The sequence below is a fragment of the Caloenas nicobarica genome, chromosome 4 (genome assembly GCF_036013445.1).
Source record: "Caloenas nicobarica isolate bCalNic1 chromosome 4, bCalNic1.hap1, whole genome shotgun sequence".
NCBI classification, from domain to species: domain Eukaryota; kingdom Metazoa; phylum Chordata; class Aves; order Columbiformes; family Columbidae; genus Caloenas; species Caloenas nicobarica.
In genome coordinates this window covers 31,961,094-31,981,553 of record NC_088248.1, presented here as the reverse complement: position 1 = coordinate 31,981,553, position 20,460 = coordinate 31,961,094, and the positions used below count along the sequence as shown (strand labels likewise).

General features: G+C 39.2%; 1 protein-coding gene across 1 annotated transcript in view; it reads left to right on the top strand.

Moving 5' to 3' along the window:
• Positions 1-20,460, top strand: part of TNKS (tankyrase) — a 136,245-nt gene that overhangs the window by 99,199 nt on the left and 16,586 nt on the right. Inside the window, exons 10-17 of the mRNA XM_065633589.1 lie at positions 1,638-1,729; positions 1,846-1,924; positions 10,235-10,406; positions 14,206-14,285; positions 14,680-14,825; positions 15,820-15,985; positions 18,401-18,620; positions 18,895-19,004. Of these exons, the coding sequence (XP_065489661.1) occupies positions 1,638-1,729; positions 1,846-1,924; positions 10,235-10,406; positions 14,206-14,285; positions 14,680-14,825; positions 15,820-15,985; positions 18,401-18,620; positions 18,895-19,004 (1,065 nt within the window). The remainder of the gene's footprint in view (positions 1-1,637; positions 1,730-1,845; positions 1,925-10,234; positions 10,407-14,205; positions 14,286-14,679; positions 14,826-15,819; positions 15,986-18,400; positions 18,621-18,894; positions 19,005-20,460) is intronic.

Genomic DNA, 20,460 nt, shown 5'->3' with positions numbered 1-20,460 from the left:
AGCTGTGTAATGATGACTTTGTAGTCCTGTGGTGTTCTTTGCTCTTCTCTGCCTGCTTGTTCTGTAGAAACAGCTTGGCAAAATGGCATATTTTAGCTCTGTTGATGTTTTTGGTTCACCGTTCAGTTAGTGTTTGACTGTCATTTCTTGATTTTTGTGTCCTGTACTCAAGATTTCCATGTGGTCTCCCATCCAAGTGGCAGGACTTAGCTTCCAGAATCAAATGAGGTTCTGTGCAACCTAACTGAGCCATTCCTGTCCTAAGCATGGGATCTTTTATTACAGGGCACTGGGGTCTGTGCCCTATTACCCCACAAAGGGCAAAGCAAGCACCTGGTCTATGCTTCAGTGTTACTCTGAGGTTTGGCAAGATTTCAGCATTTGTGTTGCTTCTAGTGTGGGTTTATCACATTGTCAGGAAATACAGATAAGTTATTATCTGAAAAGCCTCAAAAATACTGCCACTCTTCAGAGCAAAAGTTGATCCTAATGTTTATTTACAAAGCTTGCCTTTGCAAAACTTGGCCATGCTCTGCTGACTAAGAGCAGTTTGGAAGCTTGAGCGACAGTTACTTCATAGTGAAGGCTGAAATTGGGCAAAAGATGGTTATCAGTACTATTGCTACTTATTAGTAGTCTGTTTGGGGTCTATCTTATTATAAAGGCTCTTGTTTCACTGTTGGAAAGTTTGAGATCTCTGTTCCAGAAGACTATCTGCTTTTTACAGATTACTGATTTAAAACTTGGGTAAACTTATAAACAAAAATATTCAAAATTATTTCTGGACTGATGTTAAAGCCTGGTGTTCAGCTTATCTGGAGCCATGCTTGTAGTTTCAGGCCTCAAGAATGCATTGATAGGACCACTGTTGAGAAAACGTCAGGATGGGTTGGGTCTGGTCTCTGGAGAGGACCAAAGAAAAAAGGGATGAACAAAGTGTTCGCTTCTGGGTGCCAAAGGCACAGGCAAGCCAACCAGCAGACCCCAGGCACATTCAGGAGAATGGTTACACCTAGCAGAGGGTTGGATGGTGTTCCCACAAGGGCAGGCTTGAGCATTGAAAAGCCCTGTGTGAAAGATGTATCTTTCTCACAGCATGGAAAAGAGGATACTGTAAGAGAATGTTATTGCCTGTTTGCTTATTACAAAATTTGTAATTGGGTACATAACAGAATTTCCATTAGGTTAACAAGTTCAGTACACATTGAAATAGAAGTAAAAACAAGGCAACATTCAAGTCATGTTAATCTGACAACAGCAGCTGAATCGTAATGGGCCCCTTTGGATTCCCTTTGTAGAAAATTAGGCTGTTTCAAGCCCTTTTTCTTTACTTCCTTTGTGCATTGTGCTGGTTTTGTCCTGATACCTAGTTAATGTAGTTGGGAACATGCTGCTTTTTTCATAAGTGACATATAGCTTTAAAGTGAAAATTGTTTTTCTGAGTAGAAAAATATAGCATTGATCACTAGCTTGTATTTTGGTCAGTACATTATATGTTTCAGCAGAAATGTGATGGATTCTGTTTGTAAATTTTGCAGTCTGATGTTTAGCGGAATAATTAAGAGATGAAGTCATGGATCTTAAAGCTCTCTGTCATTTGTGTAGTTGAAATATAATTTATATTTACTTTTTTGCAGCACTGTGCTGTGGCCGCTGTGCATCCGAAGCGGAAGCAAGTTACAGAACTGTTGCTCAGGAAAGGAGCAAATGTTAATGAGAAAAACAAAGAGTAGGTTTCTGAAATTCTTGAGTTTTCCTAAGGACTCTGTCATACTAGGAATGTAAAACTAATATCTTCCTTTTTTTTTTTTTTTTTTTTTTTTTTTTGCCCCCTCTCCCCCTTAGTTTCCTGACACCTTTGCATGTTGCAGCTGAAAAAGCTCATAATGATGTCATGGAAGTTCTGCATAAACATGGAGCAAAGGTAAATGTACTTAAATATATTTAAGTCAAAAGGCAAGAAGAAGGGTTATATTGGTTAAATACAGTGTTAGTTTTTACAATAGTTGTTGCTTTTTCTTCTATATGTTTTGTGTTCCTCATGTTAACCTTGATGTTCATCTTAAATCAGTACAGAATGTTCAGGAACCCCATTTGAAAATTAGGTCTTCTCTTCAAGCAACTGAATAGAGGCTTTAGGAGTCTCGCTTACTAATTTTTAATGAATCTTGCTACTAATTTCTAATAAATGTGGTCAGCTAGGTGCCTCTTGCTGCATTATCCTGTTGGTTTGAAAATATCCGATGTCTGTTTGCTGATGCTGAATTTAGTAGTCTAATGCTGGGCATCTCCCTTACCCCTTGCTTGCTTCCTATTGTCTTGATCAGATTGTTTTGCCATGCCCTTTAGCTTACCAAAGTAATTCATGAGCCTATGGTGAAGCTTGCTTAGAAACACATGGTTAAAGGCAGAGGGAAGTATACCTTTATTTATTTAGGATGTGTTTTAAGCATCTTTCAGAAGAATTTCAGAATGATCTTTCTGTGAGTTTTAGCAGTAAACTTGACATTCATGATCATGGTATACCTAGCTACTTAATTTTCTCAGAAACTCTTCTTAATGGATGCATTCTTTGCCTTGGTTAAAATATAAATGCTTTCCTTATTTTTGTTTTTGAGGGGGGTCACACTACTCTCTTTGAGTCTTCATCTTCATTCAGGTAGAAATGAAGAAATACATCTGCAGTAATAATCTGATGTGTCATTCTTGATGTGATAGGATGTGCAAGCGATGTAATCATATGCATAGTTAATACTAAGTCTTTTTATTTTGAAACAAGTTGTAATTTATAAGCCTGTATGGGAGCTCATAGCCAGATTTCAGTATCTGATTCACTTCCATAGTACTTTAATGGCATCATAAAATAGCTTAACAACAATACCATGACAGAGTTTATCGCATTTGAGAATTCTGATTGGTAACATACCAAGATTTTCTTAGAGGGGGAAAGCAGGGCCAGAGGTTTCAGTTACAGTCATCAAAACCAGTTATTATCATTTTCCCAGATTCACTCTTAGTAGCATACCTATGTACCGAAAGTGAAAAAAAATCATTTTCCCATAGGAATAGATACTTTGTGGCTTTATGGACCTGATTTTGCACAGCAATTCAGTACTGCTGGTATTTGGGTAGGCACTGAACTGGACAAGCTGGAGTTTCAAGTGTATTGATACCCAAGTACTACCTGCTTTGAAATACAAGGAATTTCTGTGTGCTGAGGGTTTCTGGAAAGCCTGCTACTAAATACTGTAGGTATTTAAATTAGTGCTCCCTTGAAAATCTAGCTCTGTGTAGCCAGGTTAGGAGTAAGCTCGAAGATGTCATCCTTTCTGGAATGGCTCAATTTTATTATTTGTGTCAGCAGCACATTCTGATGATAGCTTGTAATTGGTTTATGTCTTGAAGCAGTGGTTCCTAAATCATGATCCCACTTGTGGACTGTGTGATGGTGGTGAGTGGCCCACAGTTATCTACAGAACCATGCTGAGTGGTGTGTTCTGTTGTTTTTTTCATTTGATAGATGCAGATGCAGATAGAGGTACATAGTGGTCATTAAAACTCATTCTTTGTTCACATCCTGGTGTATGTTTGCTATGTTCTTTTGAGGATAGCCATTCACATTTATGATCTAACAAAGCACTTAAGTGCATGGCAGGAGACCATTCATAGTTAAAATTAAGCACATATTTCCATACTGCAATGGATCAGGCCCCTTGTTATTGGTGCCCAAAGTTCCTTAGCTGTAAAACAGTACATAATGTGATCATGGTTTTTCATGAGAGGTAGGTCATTAAGGCTTATGAAGCACTTTGAAGTTCCCAGATGGTATATGCTCTAGAGTATTAATTAGTTAACTAGGCATATTTAATCACTGTAAAATGTTTGTCTTGCTTGTATATTATCATTTGACCTCTTGCTTGTGCTTTGACTGTAGGCATTCAGTTCATCAAACACTCTTAACATTGATATTTGTTTGTTTCTGATTGTTGGGACGTGGCAGCTTTAATCCCTGAAGCATGATACAGGTTTTTGATTTTTTTTTTCATTTGTTGTGTTTCAGAATGCTTTTTCTTCCTGTTACTTTTTTTGTGCCTTGAATTTCAGTTACTTCGTAAGATGTAGTCAGATCTACTAAGCTCTTTGATCCTGTCTAGTTGGATTTTTTAAAAGAGAGGATGCTCACAAGCTGGTGAATCTCATCGCTCTGCAACAGCAGCCTCACAGTGGATATCCATTTGTTCTTCAAACAGCACTCTCCTGAGCAGTTTAAATACCTCTTTGCCATTTTGATGCTTTTTTTGCTGAGCTATTTACAGTGGACAAACTGATTCTTCTCAGCCTTTGTTTTGGTAGGCGAAAAGCCTCAAACACTTACGTCTTCCCTCATAAGGGAACATTGCCATTTTTAATCCTCCCTATAACCCTTGTCTTTACCAGCACTAGAGGAAATCTTGGAGCTCAGGCAGCAAAAATGGAATTCGTTCCCCCACATCCTTACATGATGGCACTTCCGTATCTTTAATGTAAATGCTGGACTAATGCATACTGAGATCGTGTTTCCCTTTTTAATAGACATGACACAGTAGTACTCAGACCCTTCCTGTAGTCTTATAATACACAGATAATCTCAATTTTTTTTTTGCTATTTTTTTTATATTCGTGCCCTTCACACAATTCTCCTGTGCCAAGATCATTAATGAAAACATTAAAACAAAATTATCCCACAACCAGTCACTCAGCAGAGCCCTCCTTTCAGTGTGTTCAGTTCTTCAACCAATCTCTATTTTTCCATATAAAATAAATTAAAATTTCCAATGTGATCCCATTTCAAATGCTTACTGAAGTGTGGATGGAGGAGACTTACCGTATTTCCTTCACTTTGCAACCATTTCTTCTGTCAAAGGAAAGGTACTGTATAAATCAGCTTTAATCTACCTTCTCAAAACCACTGCTGATTACAGAGTAACAATTTGAAAAAGATGAGTAACTGGGGCTTCAAAGAAAGTGGAACTTTCTTCTGAAATACAGCACTAAAAGTCAGACAGCTGATCCACAAAAAATCCTCCAGTAATGGATTTAGGAGACAGAGTCATATGAAGTTTGTAGATTGAAGGTCATTTGTGATTGTTTTAGTAATAGAGAGGAAGCTGCTGTTTTCATGAGGAGCAGCTGTGATCTGTGTCAGACAGCAAAAGTGAGATAATGGGATGTATGTTTGAGGAGGCTTTTCTTGTTTTGCAAAATGGGCTGAAGCGTAGTAAAGACTGCTTTAGAGATTTTGCTTGGGATGAATGAGGAGTGGTTTGTGATCTTGAAGCTGGATTTAATTATCCTTAATTTTATCATTGTGTAAATTTGCTGTTTGAAGTATGTTAGGCAGTAATAAAAAGTGAAGGACTATTTGAATCATGTGTGTTTAATCTAGACTTATTGTACAGAAATATTTCTAGGAACTTTAGTATTGGCAAAAGTCAACCTGTACCCACAAGCTGCTTATTTTTGTGCGTCTTGCCGGCTCTTACTGGCAACACAGACGAGATTTGTAATTTGAACTGTGAAGAAGTCCTTGGTCCACATCACTTGCACAACAGCATGTTATGTCTAAGCAATACCTGTTCCATGGTCAGCGAAGATATTTTCGTTGGCTTGTTACTTGAGTTTGCAGAATTTGGCTGTCAACTGTAAGTCTAAAGCACAGGTGAGAATCCTTGGGGTTTCTTGGAATTTTTTTCAAGAATGTTGATCATAAATGTCTGTGGTTTTAAGTGCCATACCCAGTTTTTACTTGTTTGCCTGAACTGTAGTATGAAACAGCACTTCACACTGCTGCTTATTTGATATTGAATATCCTCAAAGTACCTTATGAAACAGAAATGCAGAGCATCTTTAAAGAATCTTCCAACATAAACTATTTTTATTAGACCCATGAGCAAATCTTCAAGTGCATTGATTTTTATCTTTGAGGATGGTTGAAATACTTTGTTTAAAAATAAAATCATTTGAAGGTGGTGAACTAATGAAAAAGTGGCTTTCATCCTGTTTTGTTTTATGCTAAGTAGTTGGATACCTCTTATAACTAGCTCCTTGTCTGAATTTACAGATACATGGGAAATCTAATATGTTTAGAAGGACATTTGACTTTCTAGCAGTGCAGAAGAAAAGGATTAAAGTCTTTTCTGAACTTGGATGATTGTTGGAAAGAAAGACCTGCAAGCATGCAAGTTCACTGGTGTCTTGGGCAAGCATAGAGATATCATGAATGTTATTGGTTTGACTGTGTTATGTTTCTAAAGGATACTGTTGCAACTATTCTTCTGCAAGAGAAAATGAGCCTTTCTAAGGTATATTAGACAGATAGTGTCCTTATTCATGATGGTAGTAGAAATGGCTTCAATCTGCCCTGCTGGAAAGGTCTTGCTCTATGGATCTTTGCATAGTACAGTTATTTCTGTGCATTGGAGTAGCAAGTTGCCAGCTTTTCATGGTCATGGATTTGAGAACAGTCACCATCTATCTAGGCCCACACAACAAACTTGAACGGTTTTGAATAACCTTGTTGTGTAACACATTTGCTTCCAACATTTCAGTTAGAGGTATGATTTTTCTCAGGAAAGAATAAGCATTGAAAAATTAAATTTCCTTTCAGAAATGTGGCAGGTTCTGGACTATGTTGGTTATCAACATGAAGAACTGTGTCGTCTGTTGTGATTGCATGGTTCAACTTTTCTCACTGCTTAGACATCCAAACTTAATTACATTAATGTTAAGCTTTTATGCAAAGGAACAACTGTGGACATATGGCTGGATCATGTAGGAGCTTTCAGAGTGAACCTAGATTATTGTTGTTGTTGTTATTCCTTTTTTTTTTTCTCCTTTTTTTTTTCTTTTTTTCTTTTTCTTCTGACAGAGCTTGAAATTGCCACCAGTGCTTCTTCACTCCTATCCTGTTTATTGTTAGTGATGAACAAAGACACAAGACATACTGCATGTTGTCTTCAGAATAACCACAGGAGGAGAGCAGTTAGAACACTTGCATTGCAGGGAAGGATACCATGATGCTGGAACTGCTGGCAGAGCACAATTTTCACATGTGATTTTTAGGATGTGCATCTTCTAGAAGGATCTCACAGAGAAAAATGCAGTGCTTGGAAGCTGTTGCATTTTGTGCTGCTGTAGTGTCAAGGAGTAGGAGGATATCTAGGATATTTGATACCAACAGAAAGCTGGTATGCTTATGAAGTCTTGCAAAAAAATGTTTCCTGAACAGGTCCCAGCTGTCAAGCAGCCACAAGTGCCTGGCAGCCAGGGGAATGTTGCTGTAGCTGTGTGTGCTGCTCCGAGACTGCAGCAGTGCAGGAGGAAAGATCTCTTCACTGTCTGATGAGACGTGACCATTTTGATTGATACTGCTTCTATGCAGGATGAGGAAAAGGAAATGAAAGGGGTAAAAGGAAAGAACAGAAGGAATTCTGCATTGGGAAATACTGTATAAGATGGTATCTTTCAGTGAAAAACCTTATTTAAAAACACTTTTCATTTGATAACTGCATTCTGCTTTTTTGCTGCGGTTTGAGCAGTGGAGTGACTGCTTTCCTGCTGAAAGGTGAAGAAACTGGATCCAGAGCCAGTGTGCTGTAGAATAAAATCTGTCATATCTGTCATTTTTAACTCCTTGCAGAAAATCCACCTGTAAAGTAATCAAGAGCTGCAGCCTTCTAATTTCAGACTGCTTATGAAGGGGATCAGTTGAGTATTTATCCTTTTTTTTTTCTTTTTTATTAGTGCAGCTGGAACAGTCTGCCTTCTCAGCACACAAATAAGGCGGTATACCTAGGATATTTTACATTTTGTCAAATAGAGTTTAAAACTTCAGCTTTAAATTTGAAAGGGCATATATTTTTAAACCTAGTGTTGAGCAGTAGTTAACCCAGGCATATGTATTACCAGATTTGATTTTTTATGAGAGTTTAATCCCAGTTTGTGTGTCAATTTGTAATGCTCAAATTGATTTTCATTTGGAAATAAATCCTGTTGCTTTTTGCCTTACTGCAGTACATTATTGGGCTGGCTTCAGACAAATCTGTGTGATTGGCGAGAGCAGATCTGCCTCAAAGTGAACATATTCCCCATGAAATTGCCTTGCAAAGCCTAATTCTGCTCCTGAGGGAAAGAACAGCTTCATTTGGCGCATGCATCCCTCTGTCAGTTGCAGCCCTCTTTGTCCCAGGAGAAAGCAGGCATTTCTTCAAATGGCTGGTGTTCCTCTGCCACAAGAATTGGTTACTGGCAAAGATAATTATTTGGAGGCGAAAGGAGACCTGCATAAGACATGTGAGATGACAGATCTGATGACTCTGCCAGTGTTCTTTTCAAATGAATATTAACATTTTTTCCAGGTACACAGTCGGTATCAAACTGTGCAGTGTGAATGCCTTGCTGCTGTTCTTTGACAATTTGTTCAGTATAGACATGTTTAACACAGGAATTCAGTGTTAGAGAAGACATTAGTTATGATTCTCTTTCTTGGGCAAATGGAGTGTTACCAGCTACATCCAGAATCCACAAGACTCATTTCATTCTGCCTTTACCATCACTGAACCTCTATAGCCCCAGACTTCTGCTTTTCTCTGTGTCCTTATCAGTGGTGAAAGGTATCCAGTGTCCTGAAACAGAGGATCATCATCTGAACAAAATGATGGATTTGGGACATTCAGCATCTAGTAAATATTTATGATAGCAGTAAGTTTTTATTTAAAACAGAACTTTTAGGGAAATCCCATTAGAGTGCCATGAGCTGAGCACGGTTAGAAGAAAGCAGAACTGTTCTCCTCCTGTACATCTTCCTTCAAGAGAGGTTTGTGATCTGAGAAATTCCTGCTTTATCAGTCTGTAGAACTGTTCAGGGATATAAAAGAATTTCAGACAATATTGGATCACATTCCACTTTATTTGTGTGGTAGCTCTTTGTTCTTTACTGTGGCTTGATATTGTTGTATTGCAGGTATTTTACTTTTTTTTTTTTTTACCCCAGCTGGTAGTAGATTTTTTCTGTATAGTTACCCCCTAATTAAATTTCATTTAGTTACAGAATGTGCGTTTTACCCAAAGTGTTTTTTCACTAGTTTTCATAGAAAGGTAGTAGGATTTGCAGGCTGCATTTTAGGTGAGAAGTAACAAGCAAAACCTTTGTTCACTGCCACCACAAAGATTTTGAGAAGGTAAAAAAGGTGGGTTTTTACAGCAACAGAGTCTATTATGCATGCAGTTCACAGCCTGCAATCCGTAGGCTTGGAAACAGATAACAGGTTCTGAGTTGCTTGCAGAGAATATAGAGTAGATCTGTATTTCATAAAGTGGTAAAAAAGCTGTTGGATATTTGCATTTAAATTTGTCATGAATCGCTGCTAGGTACAAAGTATCTTCTTGAAAGGTTATTTTCATGAGGATTTTTTTCTGCCTCTTAAAGCTCTCAGTTATTCTCTTCTTTCTCTGATAGTGAACCCCTGGAGATGCTTCTAGTTATTTACATGCTCTCTTAGATCTCCACAGACAGATAGGTTTCCATTATATCATACTCTTTGAAAGCGAGACTCCATTTCACCTGTTTATACAGTCTTGTATTGAGTAGAATTATATCTAGTTATACTTAACATCTGTAAAAGTACAAAAAGTGAGGAGGAAATGGACTGTTTGTATCCAATCTCTTCCCGCCCGTCCCCCCCCCCCCCCCTTCATAGAATTCATAATCTGACCTCTTTGTTTTGCTTTAATTCTTGGTAGTGAGTAGTGCTGAGTTAATTCCCTTTCTGAAAATGACAGATGGTAATTTCCTTAAAGCTAGAAGATCTTTGAATTTTTTTGGTTAATTATTTACTTCTTTCTCCGCTTCTGTGAGAGTTTTGCTTTTCTTGCCCGAGGTTGATCTTCATTGAATTTGTCATAAGCTCGATCACTATTTTAAGTATGGTTTTAAGGATCCTGTGTTGTCTGTTAGCCATGCAAATGAATAGCCTGCATTGTTAAAAGACAAGAAAGCATCTGCAGTAAATAATCTTGAGACTGGAGTGTTTACTTATTTTGTCATTTGGTTTCATTTAGTTGCAATGCAGAGGAATTGATAGATAAATTTGGATGCCAGAAAATTCTTGTTATTGCTCTTCTTATTAAGGGCAGGGACAGGTGCAGGCTTTTAATTATAACAGTGTTTTATTTGATATTGCTGCTGATTTTTCAGATGAATGCACTGGACACACTTGGTCAGACAGCGTTGCACAGGGCAGCCTTAGCGGGCCACTTGCAAACCTGCCGGCTCTTGCTGAATTATGGCTCTGATCCCTCCATCATCTCTTTACAAGGCTTCACAGCGGCGCAGATGGGAAATGAAGCAGTGCAACAGATTCTAAGTGGTGGGTAAAAAGAAAGGCTTGTATATTTGAAGTTCAGGTTCTCCCTTTACAGCTCTGGATTTTATTTATTTTTCAACACAAGAGATTTGCAGTAGTTTTCTCATCCCTCCCTTCTGCCATCATGTGCACACATCTACAGTATGTACTGTGAGATACTTTTCAGGAAAAAACAAAACAAAACAAAAACAAAAAAACAAACAACAAAAAAACCCCTGCTCAATTCATTGATTTTGCTCAAATCAGGAAGAAAATAAACATCGTGGGGATTTAGAGCATGCAGCTGCACAGGGAGATTGGAGGAAGGCAGATGGGGAGTTTTAAGGTTTTTTGGTAATAAGTTCCAAGACAACTGGGATATTGCTGAAAATGTGGGAAACCCTTTTTTTCTCATCAGCCACCCAGTTAGGTACTCCATACTTTAGCAGTCACAAACAGAGTGTAACTGGCAGAAAAATACTGATAGTTGGTAAACCGTTTGAACTTGTACTATAAAATCTCTTGTCCATCAGAGAAAGATGTTATTGTGAAAGTGTTCTTGATATTGTTTAAAAAACAATTTGTTTATATCTTGCATTAAAAAGGTGAATAGATCTTCCAAGGTGGTGCCACTGTTTTTCATGAAAGTGCTTGGGGGTTTGCATCCTCTTACCCCTGTCACATTTGAATTTTTGTGAGCAGAGAGAAGAATAATTGCATCAGTAGCTACTACAGAGCAAGTAACTGACAGTGGGATGTGCATGTAGTCAAAGAAAAGAAGATATCCAGATAAATGAGAAGACCCATGGTAGCTAGAAACTCCATTTCATTGAGTGTTTTCAATAATGTTGCCTTAATGCAGCGGGTTGCGGGGGGGATAAGAGGCATTTTACAGCAATGCAAGGAAGGAATGTTTTGAAGTGTACGAACGCCTGAGATGTAGCTGGTTACATAAGGCTGGGTAGCATTACCTGTTTATACTATGTCTGTGACTGTGTGTATGTGTATTGAGAGAGAAGTCTGGTAACTATGAATCAGAAGAAAGTAAACATATCTCCTGCTGTTAAAGAGAATAGGAGTTTAGTTTGAAAAAAATAGTAAACTTACAAGTATTCTGAAAACACTCATTTGTTTTTGAATTAAAGATTTGTTTTCACTGATTTATCTTTCCTAGGAAAACTAATTTCAGATGTCATACTGTACAGCTTTTCATTGGAGAGGTAGCAGCCTTCCCCTTACATCCATGAAGGTGTTCAAGACTGAAAGATTCAAAAGCTGAAAAAATGCATGTAGTGTAGGGTTGTTGACACTGTGTTCTCTGTATTTCAAAGCTAGCAAATGACTGCTGAAATCATTGACCAAATATTACTGCGTGCTAATTTTTGTATGATTGTGTTAAAGAAACGCTTTTTTAAATGTTGGAGTTGTTTTGATAGAGATTGTAATCTGACTCTTCAGTTCACAGCTTAATATATGTTCCATATAGTATTGGATTTTTTTTCCTCACACTTGATTGGTGAGCTACATCCCAACTGTGAGATAACAACCATGAAAACAACTTTCTGATGTCTTAGTGGCCAATGGATACAACTTTACTCTAGCTGTGTGTGATTTTGGTTGCAACTGGTAGGAGTGTGGCCATGTAATGTAAGAAGGCTCATAAAGTGAGCTTGTTATTTTTTCAAATGCTTATTAGAAAATGCTGCTATGTAATATTTGGTTTGTATTTTTGCTCAGTGCAGCCTTTTGGTACTCAAGTTCTAATCTAGTGGAACTGAAATGTCTCCTTCCTGTAGTAATTAGACTGTGTTTCTGATTTATTTCCTTTTTTACCGTCACCAAAGTCAGGGTCTTTTGCTGTCTTGTGAAGACAATAGTATGAGCCCAGAGAAGAGATAAAGAATTGCTAAGGAGTGGAGCTTTGGATCCAGCACAAGACTTAACCTCACCTATTCTCCCCCTGCCTCAGGACACCAAGGTGGTAGTGCTGTTGGGGAAAGCAAGGGAGGGCAAATAAATAAGATGAAGAAGATGTGAGCTGAAATCTGAACCAAGTCCAACAACAGGAGTTTGATGCGTTCTGTGCACTGCCCACAGTGACTATCATGTGCGTCAGACCCCTGATGCCAAACTTCTCTTGCAGCAGGTGTTTGAATCACTTAGAATCATACAATCATATAATCATTTAGCAAGTTGGAAAAGACCTTTAAGAACATCAAGTCCAACCGCTAGCTAGTGGAATTGCTGCAGAGGATCAAGGTATACTCGAGGAAAGGAGCTGGCAGCTTTGACTGTATTAAAGATGCCGCTGTCCCTCTTCCCTGACCTTTCTCAGCCTTTCCTTCAATGGAGGGCATTTCTTCACCCAACAGTTGAGCTTCTTAGGAGTTACTTCTCTCTTCCTTCTCCTCTTCTTCCTCTTCCTGCAGTCAGTATGGAGGCAAGGAGGTAACAAAAGGCCACAAAACACTGATCAAGAAGAGAAAATAGGGCTGCAGTAGGTGAACAGATAAATTGATGTCCTTCTGTAAGGATAGCTAGTTAAGAAAACAAATATCCTTTTCCACCTGTTTTCCATTCCTGTGAAATGTCACAGGTAACATTGCGAAGTCAGGAAATGACTGGATTCTGCAGAGACTGTGTTAGTCTGTAGGAAGTACCTTCTCACGTTGTCTCTGCAGTTTGCTCCCGGGATATAGTACCAGTTCTCTACGTTTAGAGAGGTCTTTTAAGTATTTTTTATGGAGTTGCATGACCATCTAGAATGAGTTTAGTCTGTTACAACACTCTGACTTTCTTACAGCATTCTTAGAGAGGATTGCAACCCCAAGTTCACCTTACTCCGTTTGTTTTGCACTAGGCTGTCATTTCTGCCATTGATTGGGCAACATGCTGCCAAAACTTCTATTCCATAAATCCTTGAGCTTGAGAGGAGTGGCTTCTACAATAGAAAGCAGTTTCTATTAAAAATGAAGGGATCAAGATTGCCGTTTCAGCTCCTTTTTGAGCAATACTGAAGAGCTCTAGGGACACTGCTCCTTTCCAGCCACTTTTTCTTCTTCCCTCAGTGCATACTTCCTTTCTCACGGCCATATTTCTAATGAGAAGTGGGGTAAAAAAAGAGGTTTGAGGCCAAAACTTGTAATCGTCTTACTTTTTTTTCCTCTTTAAATTACTGTATCTCTTTAAAGGCCTCCTGTTAATCACTATTGTCATTCTTCTGATTCTGTTTTTAACCTCCCCGTGTTAATAACAAGGGACAGATCGCATTGTTGCTATGAAGTGCGGTACCCAACTGGAGCATCATAAAGCAGGCAGTCACCATGTGGCCAGGGCCATCTTAGAAATCCCAGCCCCTTGTCACTGCCCCGTGGTACAAGACAGATCACAAGTGCAGAGGGCAAAGGCTGTAATTCTGCTGCTGAATTGAGCATGTTTAACCCTGGCTGTGCACTGGTGCCTTGTGCAGTTTGCTGAAATTGTTGAGAAAAGGTGCTTTTGATCTTCAGCAAAACTCTGCATCTGTCCCAGTGAGCACATGGATTTCTTAAATGCAGAAATGATAATTTTTACCAAACATTTGAAATTCCATTTGGCAGAACAATGTCAGCTCTAGAGTCTAAATCTGACTGGTTTATGCTGAAACTAAGACTCGTTATTCAGCTGTTTAGGCAATATGGACTCAAACATCACAACTCCAGTTGCATTTTTACAAACAACAACAGACTTTTTTTTTTTCCCCAAGTTTGGAAAACATGTTGAATGCAAATTAATATAACTTAATGATCCTAAGTGATACTAAACCATCTTTTTCCCTATGTAGAAAGTACGCCTGTGCGCACATCCGATGTGGATTATCGGTTGTTAGAAGCATCCAAAGCTGGAGACTTGGAAACTGTGAAGGTAGGTTTGAGCAATTCATGTTAATTTTCCACTTTGCATTGCTGTGCAAGGCTTGTGGAAGCCTCTGCTACAAGAGTCGTGCAAGTAGTGCCTAGTGGCAAATATCTTCATTTTTTTTCCTATAAAGTAGTACATTAAAATGTCTTGAGGTGTTTCTCTTGAGTTTTTGGTTGTTCGTTCTCCCAGTTCTTCACACAGTCATGTCTTCAATGGACTCAGATGCAATGTTGCAGAAATGGATCAAATTTTGTTTCGGGGTATTTGGGGGCAGTAGTTTGGGGTTTTTCTTTTGGTTTTGTTTGCTTGTTTGTTTGACTGGGCTTTGTTTGGTTTGTGGTGGTTTTTATTTGTTTGGTTTAGTTCTGTACTTTGTTTTCTTCTTGTGTCTTTGCAGCAACTTTGCAGCCCTCAGAATGTGAATTGTAGAGATTTGGAAGGCCGTCATTCAACGCCACTGCACTTTGCTGCAGGATATAACCGCGTATCAGTGGTGGAGTATCTGTTGCACCATGGGGCAGATGTGCACGCCAAAGATAAAGGGTACATTTCATTCCATTATATACTCCGCTGTTTTCTGTTAGTGTGAGACCTCTACCCTCCTCTATTCATTTTGCTTTGGATTTCAGTAACCATTATGTTTTTCTCTTGAATTTTTTAAATTTTCTTTCCTCTTGTTCTGCATTGTTCCTGGCATTCGCTGTATGGAGATTTATAGACCATTAAGGCACACTTGGCTTTCTGGCAAAGCCATTGTCAAGTACCTATCTGGCACTGTAATACATGATCCTTCTCTTTTCCCTTTTGCCCATTTTGGAGATTTTGTTGTGCTTAAAAGCAGCCTTTAAGTTATTTCAGGTGATCTAAAATTATTTCTTAATTGTATGGAATAAAATATCAGGGTTATCTCTGGGCATTTTTCTAATTCTGTTAGGTAGCTTTTATTATTTAGTTAGCTATTTATTCGGCTAAATGATATGAAGCATTTACGGGTTTTTGCATTATTTGCGAAGCAATCATGTAGACTAGCATGATTATGTTTGATCTTTCACTCCAATATATTGGTTCAGGGTGGGGGATCATTCATTTCCGATACTGAATTTTCAGACTGTCCCTGACAGAAATGTTTGGGTATCTTTCTATATCTATCAGGTGTACAGTCCTTACTAATAACTGTACTTCAAACCTGTTGTATAGTGTTATACCTTTTCTGAAATTTACAGTCAAATATCCAAAGTCAGAACATCGGTGATTCTTGAAATTTAGTTTTTGGCTGTTGTTAACAGCGTTGAAGTTACTTACTTGTGGAAGTAGTAACATGGGTGCTTGCTGAGTATATAAGTGTCTCGTGAATGAGAACTGAAGGAGGATAATTAAGTTTTAATTGATGTTTTAATAGCAGGGAAATAAATCCATGAAAATTGGAAGGACTGAAAGATACCAATAATGTCTGGTGGAAGCAGGAGTTTTATCTAGTGGAACTTTGTATGATTGCATACTGATTTTCTGTAGCTATTAATACTCTCTTTTTGATTAGTGGCTTAGTTCCCCTGCACAATGCCTGTTCTTATGGACACTACGAAGTGGCTGAGCTCTTAGTGAGGCACGGTGCTTCTGTCAACGTGGCAGACCTATGGAAATTCACTCCTCTACATGAAGCAGCAGCAAAAGGAAAATATGAAATCTGCAAACTGCTTTTAAAAGTATGTACTAAAGGTCTCACATGTGTCTTTAAATGTGTATATGTTTATTTTTGCTGAAGATTAATTAATACAAAGTTAGTGGCATTCAGTGAGTTTTTTGTGGTGTCTTTAAAACTATTTTAATCTTACAGTTGTCAGATGGTTTCCTGTGTAACATCAGTTCATTTTGAATCATCAGTACAGTTACTTTTTCCAGTACATGTATTAATGCCATTAACCAAGTAGGACAAGACTCTCAAACTGGAAAAAGCAGCTGAATTTGTGTAAAAATACAAAACCCCCACCTTATCCTATTCGTCCTTTTCTGGAACAGTTACTGCAATTGAGTAAACCTTTGTAAATATGCAAGAATGTGTTACAGAGCAATAAATGAAGGTAGGTTCTAAGTGATGTCTGGCGTGTGAGAAATCTAAAACTGTTATGTATAATTTATCAAGCTCCTGGACGAAATGTATATTAGTATACTGTGGAATAAATATTCGTTATAATTACTGGTAGAGCCCATAAAAAGCTTGAGGTAATGCCAATATGTTTCCAGTGAGAAACATGAGTTTGGATTTTGAGAGACTTCTTAACATAAGTTCACATCCTGCCATGAGAGGGTAAAAGAAGGTGCTAGAGTAGAATTTCCTGCCAATCCTATTTCCTGTTTTAGCCTTGCCTACTTCATGTCCCACTGAAGCACAGTGTTTAAAATAGGAGTAAGTCAGAATACAGATCATCTTAAAATGATGAAGCTCTTCCCTGTCCACTTCTCTTTTCATTCACTGTTGCAAAGCCCTGCTATTTCCCTCCTAACTCATTCATTATTTCACTTGATTACCAAAAAAACATTCAGAGGGGGTATCACATCAGTTCGAAACACATCTACAGAAGAAAGCAGAAGATATTCAAAGGTGTCTGCGGAATAGGCATGATGATGGCCCTGGTAGCAACACCTGGATACAGATGTTAGTTCAGGCTACAGGAGCACTCATCAACTCTCAAGCACAGCAGTACTTTATAGATACTGGAGGTCTCTGGAGTTTTCTGATCATTCCACTGGGAATGTAGCCATTTTTTGTGTTCAAAGGATCCTGAATGGATGTACAATAGCAAACAGAAAAGTGCTGAAATCTTTCTTTTTGAAATCACACTTCCACAAGAGCTAAATATGCCCTTAGGTGACACAGTTTTGTAAAGGCTCTGGGTGTCAGTGGATATGTGCTCACGCTGCAGTTTGCACAGCGCTTCTCCTGCTGTGTCTCTTATGCCAGCTGGCAGTGCTGTCAGTTCTGCTGAGCCCTGGATGTTGACCTTGACTCCTCCTGACTTACTCTCTTTCTGTCCTGGTCTGCTTGAAGAAGGAAACAAAAATGTACAGGCATTTTGGAGAGACTTTCTTTTTTCAGCACCTTTCTTTAAAATTGCCACACATTGCTGTACTGCTTCCAAAGCCAAGGCAGTTAATTTCTTCTGCTTTCCCCATCCCCAGCTCATTCCCTGTGGCTCACACTAACACAGCTTTGCCAGCATCCCCTGTGAGAAATGGCAGGGTAGGCTTGCTGGCGGGGCTTGGACCACTGTGTTTGATTATTCTGAAGGGGCCAGCCAGAGAACACTGCCTCTGCCTTACCTATCTTTGGTTTTTCCCACTGCTGCTGAGAATGAATAGGGCAGGAGCCATCCTCCACAAAATTGTATGTGGTCAGGACTCACATCATAGGCTGGATGTACACGTATGTTCCCCTCCTTATCCCGTGCTCCAGTACTGTGTTGTTATCGCTGGCTGATCTGCATGTTTTACCAGCATAGATAACTCCAGCAGTCATCTAAATCCACTTTCCCAACAAAATGTTTTCTTCAGCGCTTTCCAGGACCTGTAGACTGCTTAAGATGGTGCTGTTGTCTATTGGAAAGTGTAAAAATTAATATTTTTCTAGTTCCTTTCTGAAACAAGTGCCTTTCAATAGCAGGGTGGCATTTAGTGAAACGCAGGGCCTGGCTTCACTAGCTCAGAAAGGTGTGCTGAGGGAACACCTCTGCCAGCTGGTTTGCAGGAGAAAGAAGGGACTGGCTGGCAAGGTATTTGCAGCTGGCTTTTCTTTAGCATCTGCTGTGACAGTATAGATATATGCAGGATATATGTGTTCCTGAATGTACTGCAGTTGCAAGTAGAACAGTGGCAGCTCTTGCAGAAGGCTGCCATTCTTGCCTGTGGAGTTGGGATTCAGACAGCTGTGTTGCAGACTAGTGCTTTAGGCCTCAGCCTCCTGGATTTTTTCTCATGTGCCTACTGATCTATACCTTTGTTACTTCATGATGGCTGGTCGACAAAATCCCTGCCTCCTGTCTTGTGCCACAGAATAATGGCACACTTATGTGCACCGCTCTGCACGTGGTTGTGACAGTAGCATTCCACTTTGCTCTTTGCAGCATGGAGCTGATCCAACAAAAAAGAACCGAGATGGGAACACTCCTCTAGATTTGGTGAAAGAAGGAGACACAGATATCCAGGACTTACTGCGAGGAGATGCTGCCTTGCTAGATGCTGCCAAGAAGGGGTGCCTGGCACGAGTTCAGAAGCTTTGTACTCAAGAAAATATCAATTGCAGAGACACCCAGGGAAGAAATTCAACACCACTACATCTTGCAGGTGGGTGACTCACCAGGTTTTGAAGGCTTCTATATTTATGGTAAGGCTACAGAGGTTAATCACCAAAACCAGGATTGGTATCGTAGGAGTTTCTTAGAGAATTGTCCTGTACAGAGAATTGCTACCTATGGCAGCTGTATTTCAGGAGGTAATACTGTTAGTAGGAAAGAGGAGCTTTTGCAGTCAAAAAATTGCTTTAGCTTTTCTATTTAATAATTTTTGTTTAGTTTACCTCTTCTAATACCCAGTTTCTTTTCCTATGCCTTTTCTACAGCTGGTTACAACAATCTGGAAGTAGCTGAATACCTTCTTGAGCATGGTGCTGATGTTAATGCCCAGGACAAAGGAGGATTAATCCCCCTACACAATGCAGCATCCTATGGGGTAGGTGCAGACATTCTTGCCATGAGTAGATCAGCAAGGAACTCCATAAAATCATATCCAAAGCCAGTTATTTTGCAGCTGTCTTGCTGTGAACATAGCTCAGGTTTTGATGGCATGAAATATTTTTTGGGCTAAGTTGCTGCTGTGAGTCCTGTTTGCAGTCCTACGGATCTAAATAAGACACAGATTCAAGTGTGCTGTAGCAATTAAAGGCTGCAGTTTGGAAAGATCACTAGAACGTAGCTTTTATGGAGGCAAGCAGCATTGAACAGTGTTAAATTTGGGGTGACTGTTGAAACAGAAAAGACTTCAATCTATCACTGAAAGACTTGGATGGAAGGAAGAGAACAGATGATGACAGGGAAGCGGAGGTCTGTTACACCTGGTCTCAGGTGGGGAGCTAAAGCTGAAGTGTTGAAAGGCTATTGAGTTTGTAGTATGGGTGTCTTCCTGGGCAAGCTGTCTACTGCAGTGGGGGTGCAGTGGCTGATTCAAACCATTTTGGATGAGGCAGACCCTCCTTCCTCCATATAGGAGGAAACATTTGTGTGCATAGCAGTTGCACAGATGCCTCATAGATATAAGCAGTTGTTATTTGTGGATGAAGTGAGAAAGAAATCTCTTGCAAACAGTTGTACAGAAACAGTGCTGGAGAAGCTCCTAGCAGCATGCTTATGGTCAGACAGAGGACATGAAGCTCAAGAAGCAGTGTTCTTGATGGTCTCATGATATGCTTTGTTACTATCTGGCCCAAGAAGAGCAAAATCAGGGAGAAATGATCCTAATAGAATCATAATTGCTTTCATTTGAGAGCCAAATGAAATAAAAAGTACGGTGATCACCTTGTTTTTAGAGAGTGTGTATGAATGAAATTCAGCCTGCGTCATTTGCATTGGTTCTCTACGTCAGTCTGGGATCCCAGTGTCCTAAAGAGCAAAAAACTCCAAATGCAGCTGAAGGATTAGAAGTAACACAGAATTCTTTTATGATTCTTTATACTAATACCAAGCAATATTGTTCATCAGCATCTGCCGTAAGCTTTAAATTCCCAGGACATTGCTTAGCTCTAGAGATAAATTCTGTTGCAAAGATTGTGTTCTTTCTTTTCAAGCATGGGAAACCAATACACACATTTTGCACAAAGGCAAAACATTCCTTTCTAGCACAGAAAACTGTTAGAGATCGGTTCAAGCTGGTTATCACTTCTGAAAATCATAATGCCAATTTGATCCAGGTTGCCTTACTTTCTTTAGGAAAGGTTAATGTGACAGCGTTTGGTGCTTTTCCATAAGCTTATTTAGGTAAGAGTTGCTGTGTAGTTTTCCTGTGGCAGCCCACATTTCTCTCTGAGCTGTTATCAGCTCATTCAGATCTCTGTGATGGGAGGTGGAGATGAGATGAGTACTGGTTTCTCAAGTCCATAGCTGGCAGGTTTCACAGGCTCAACCTTTTCCTC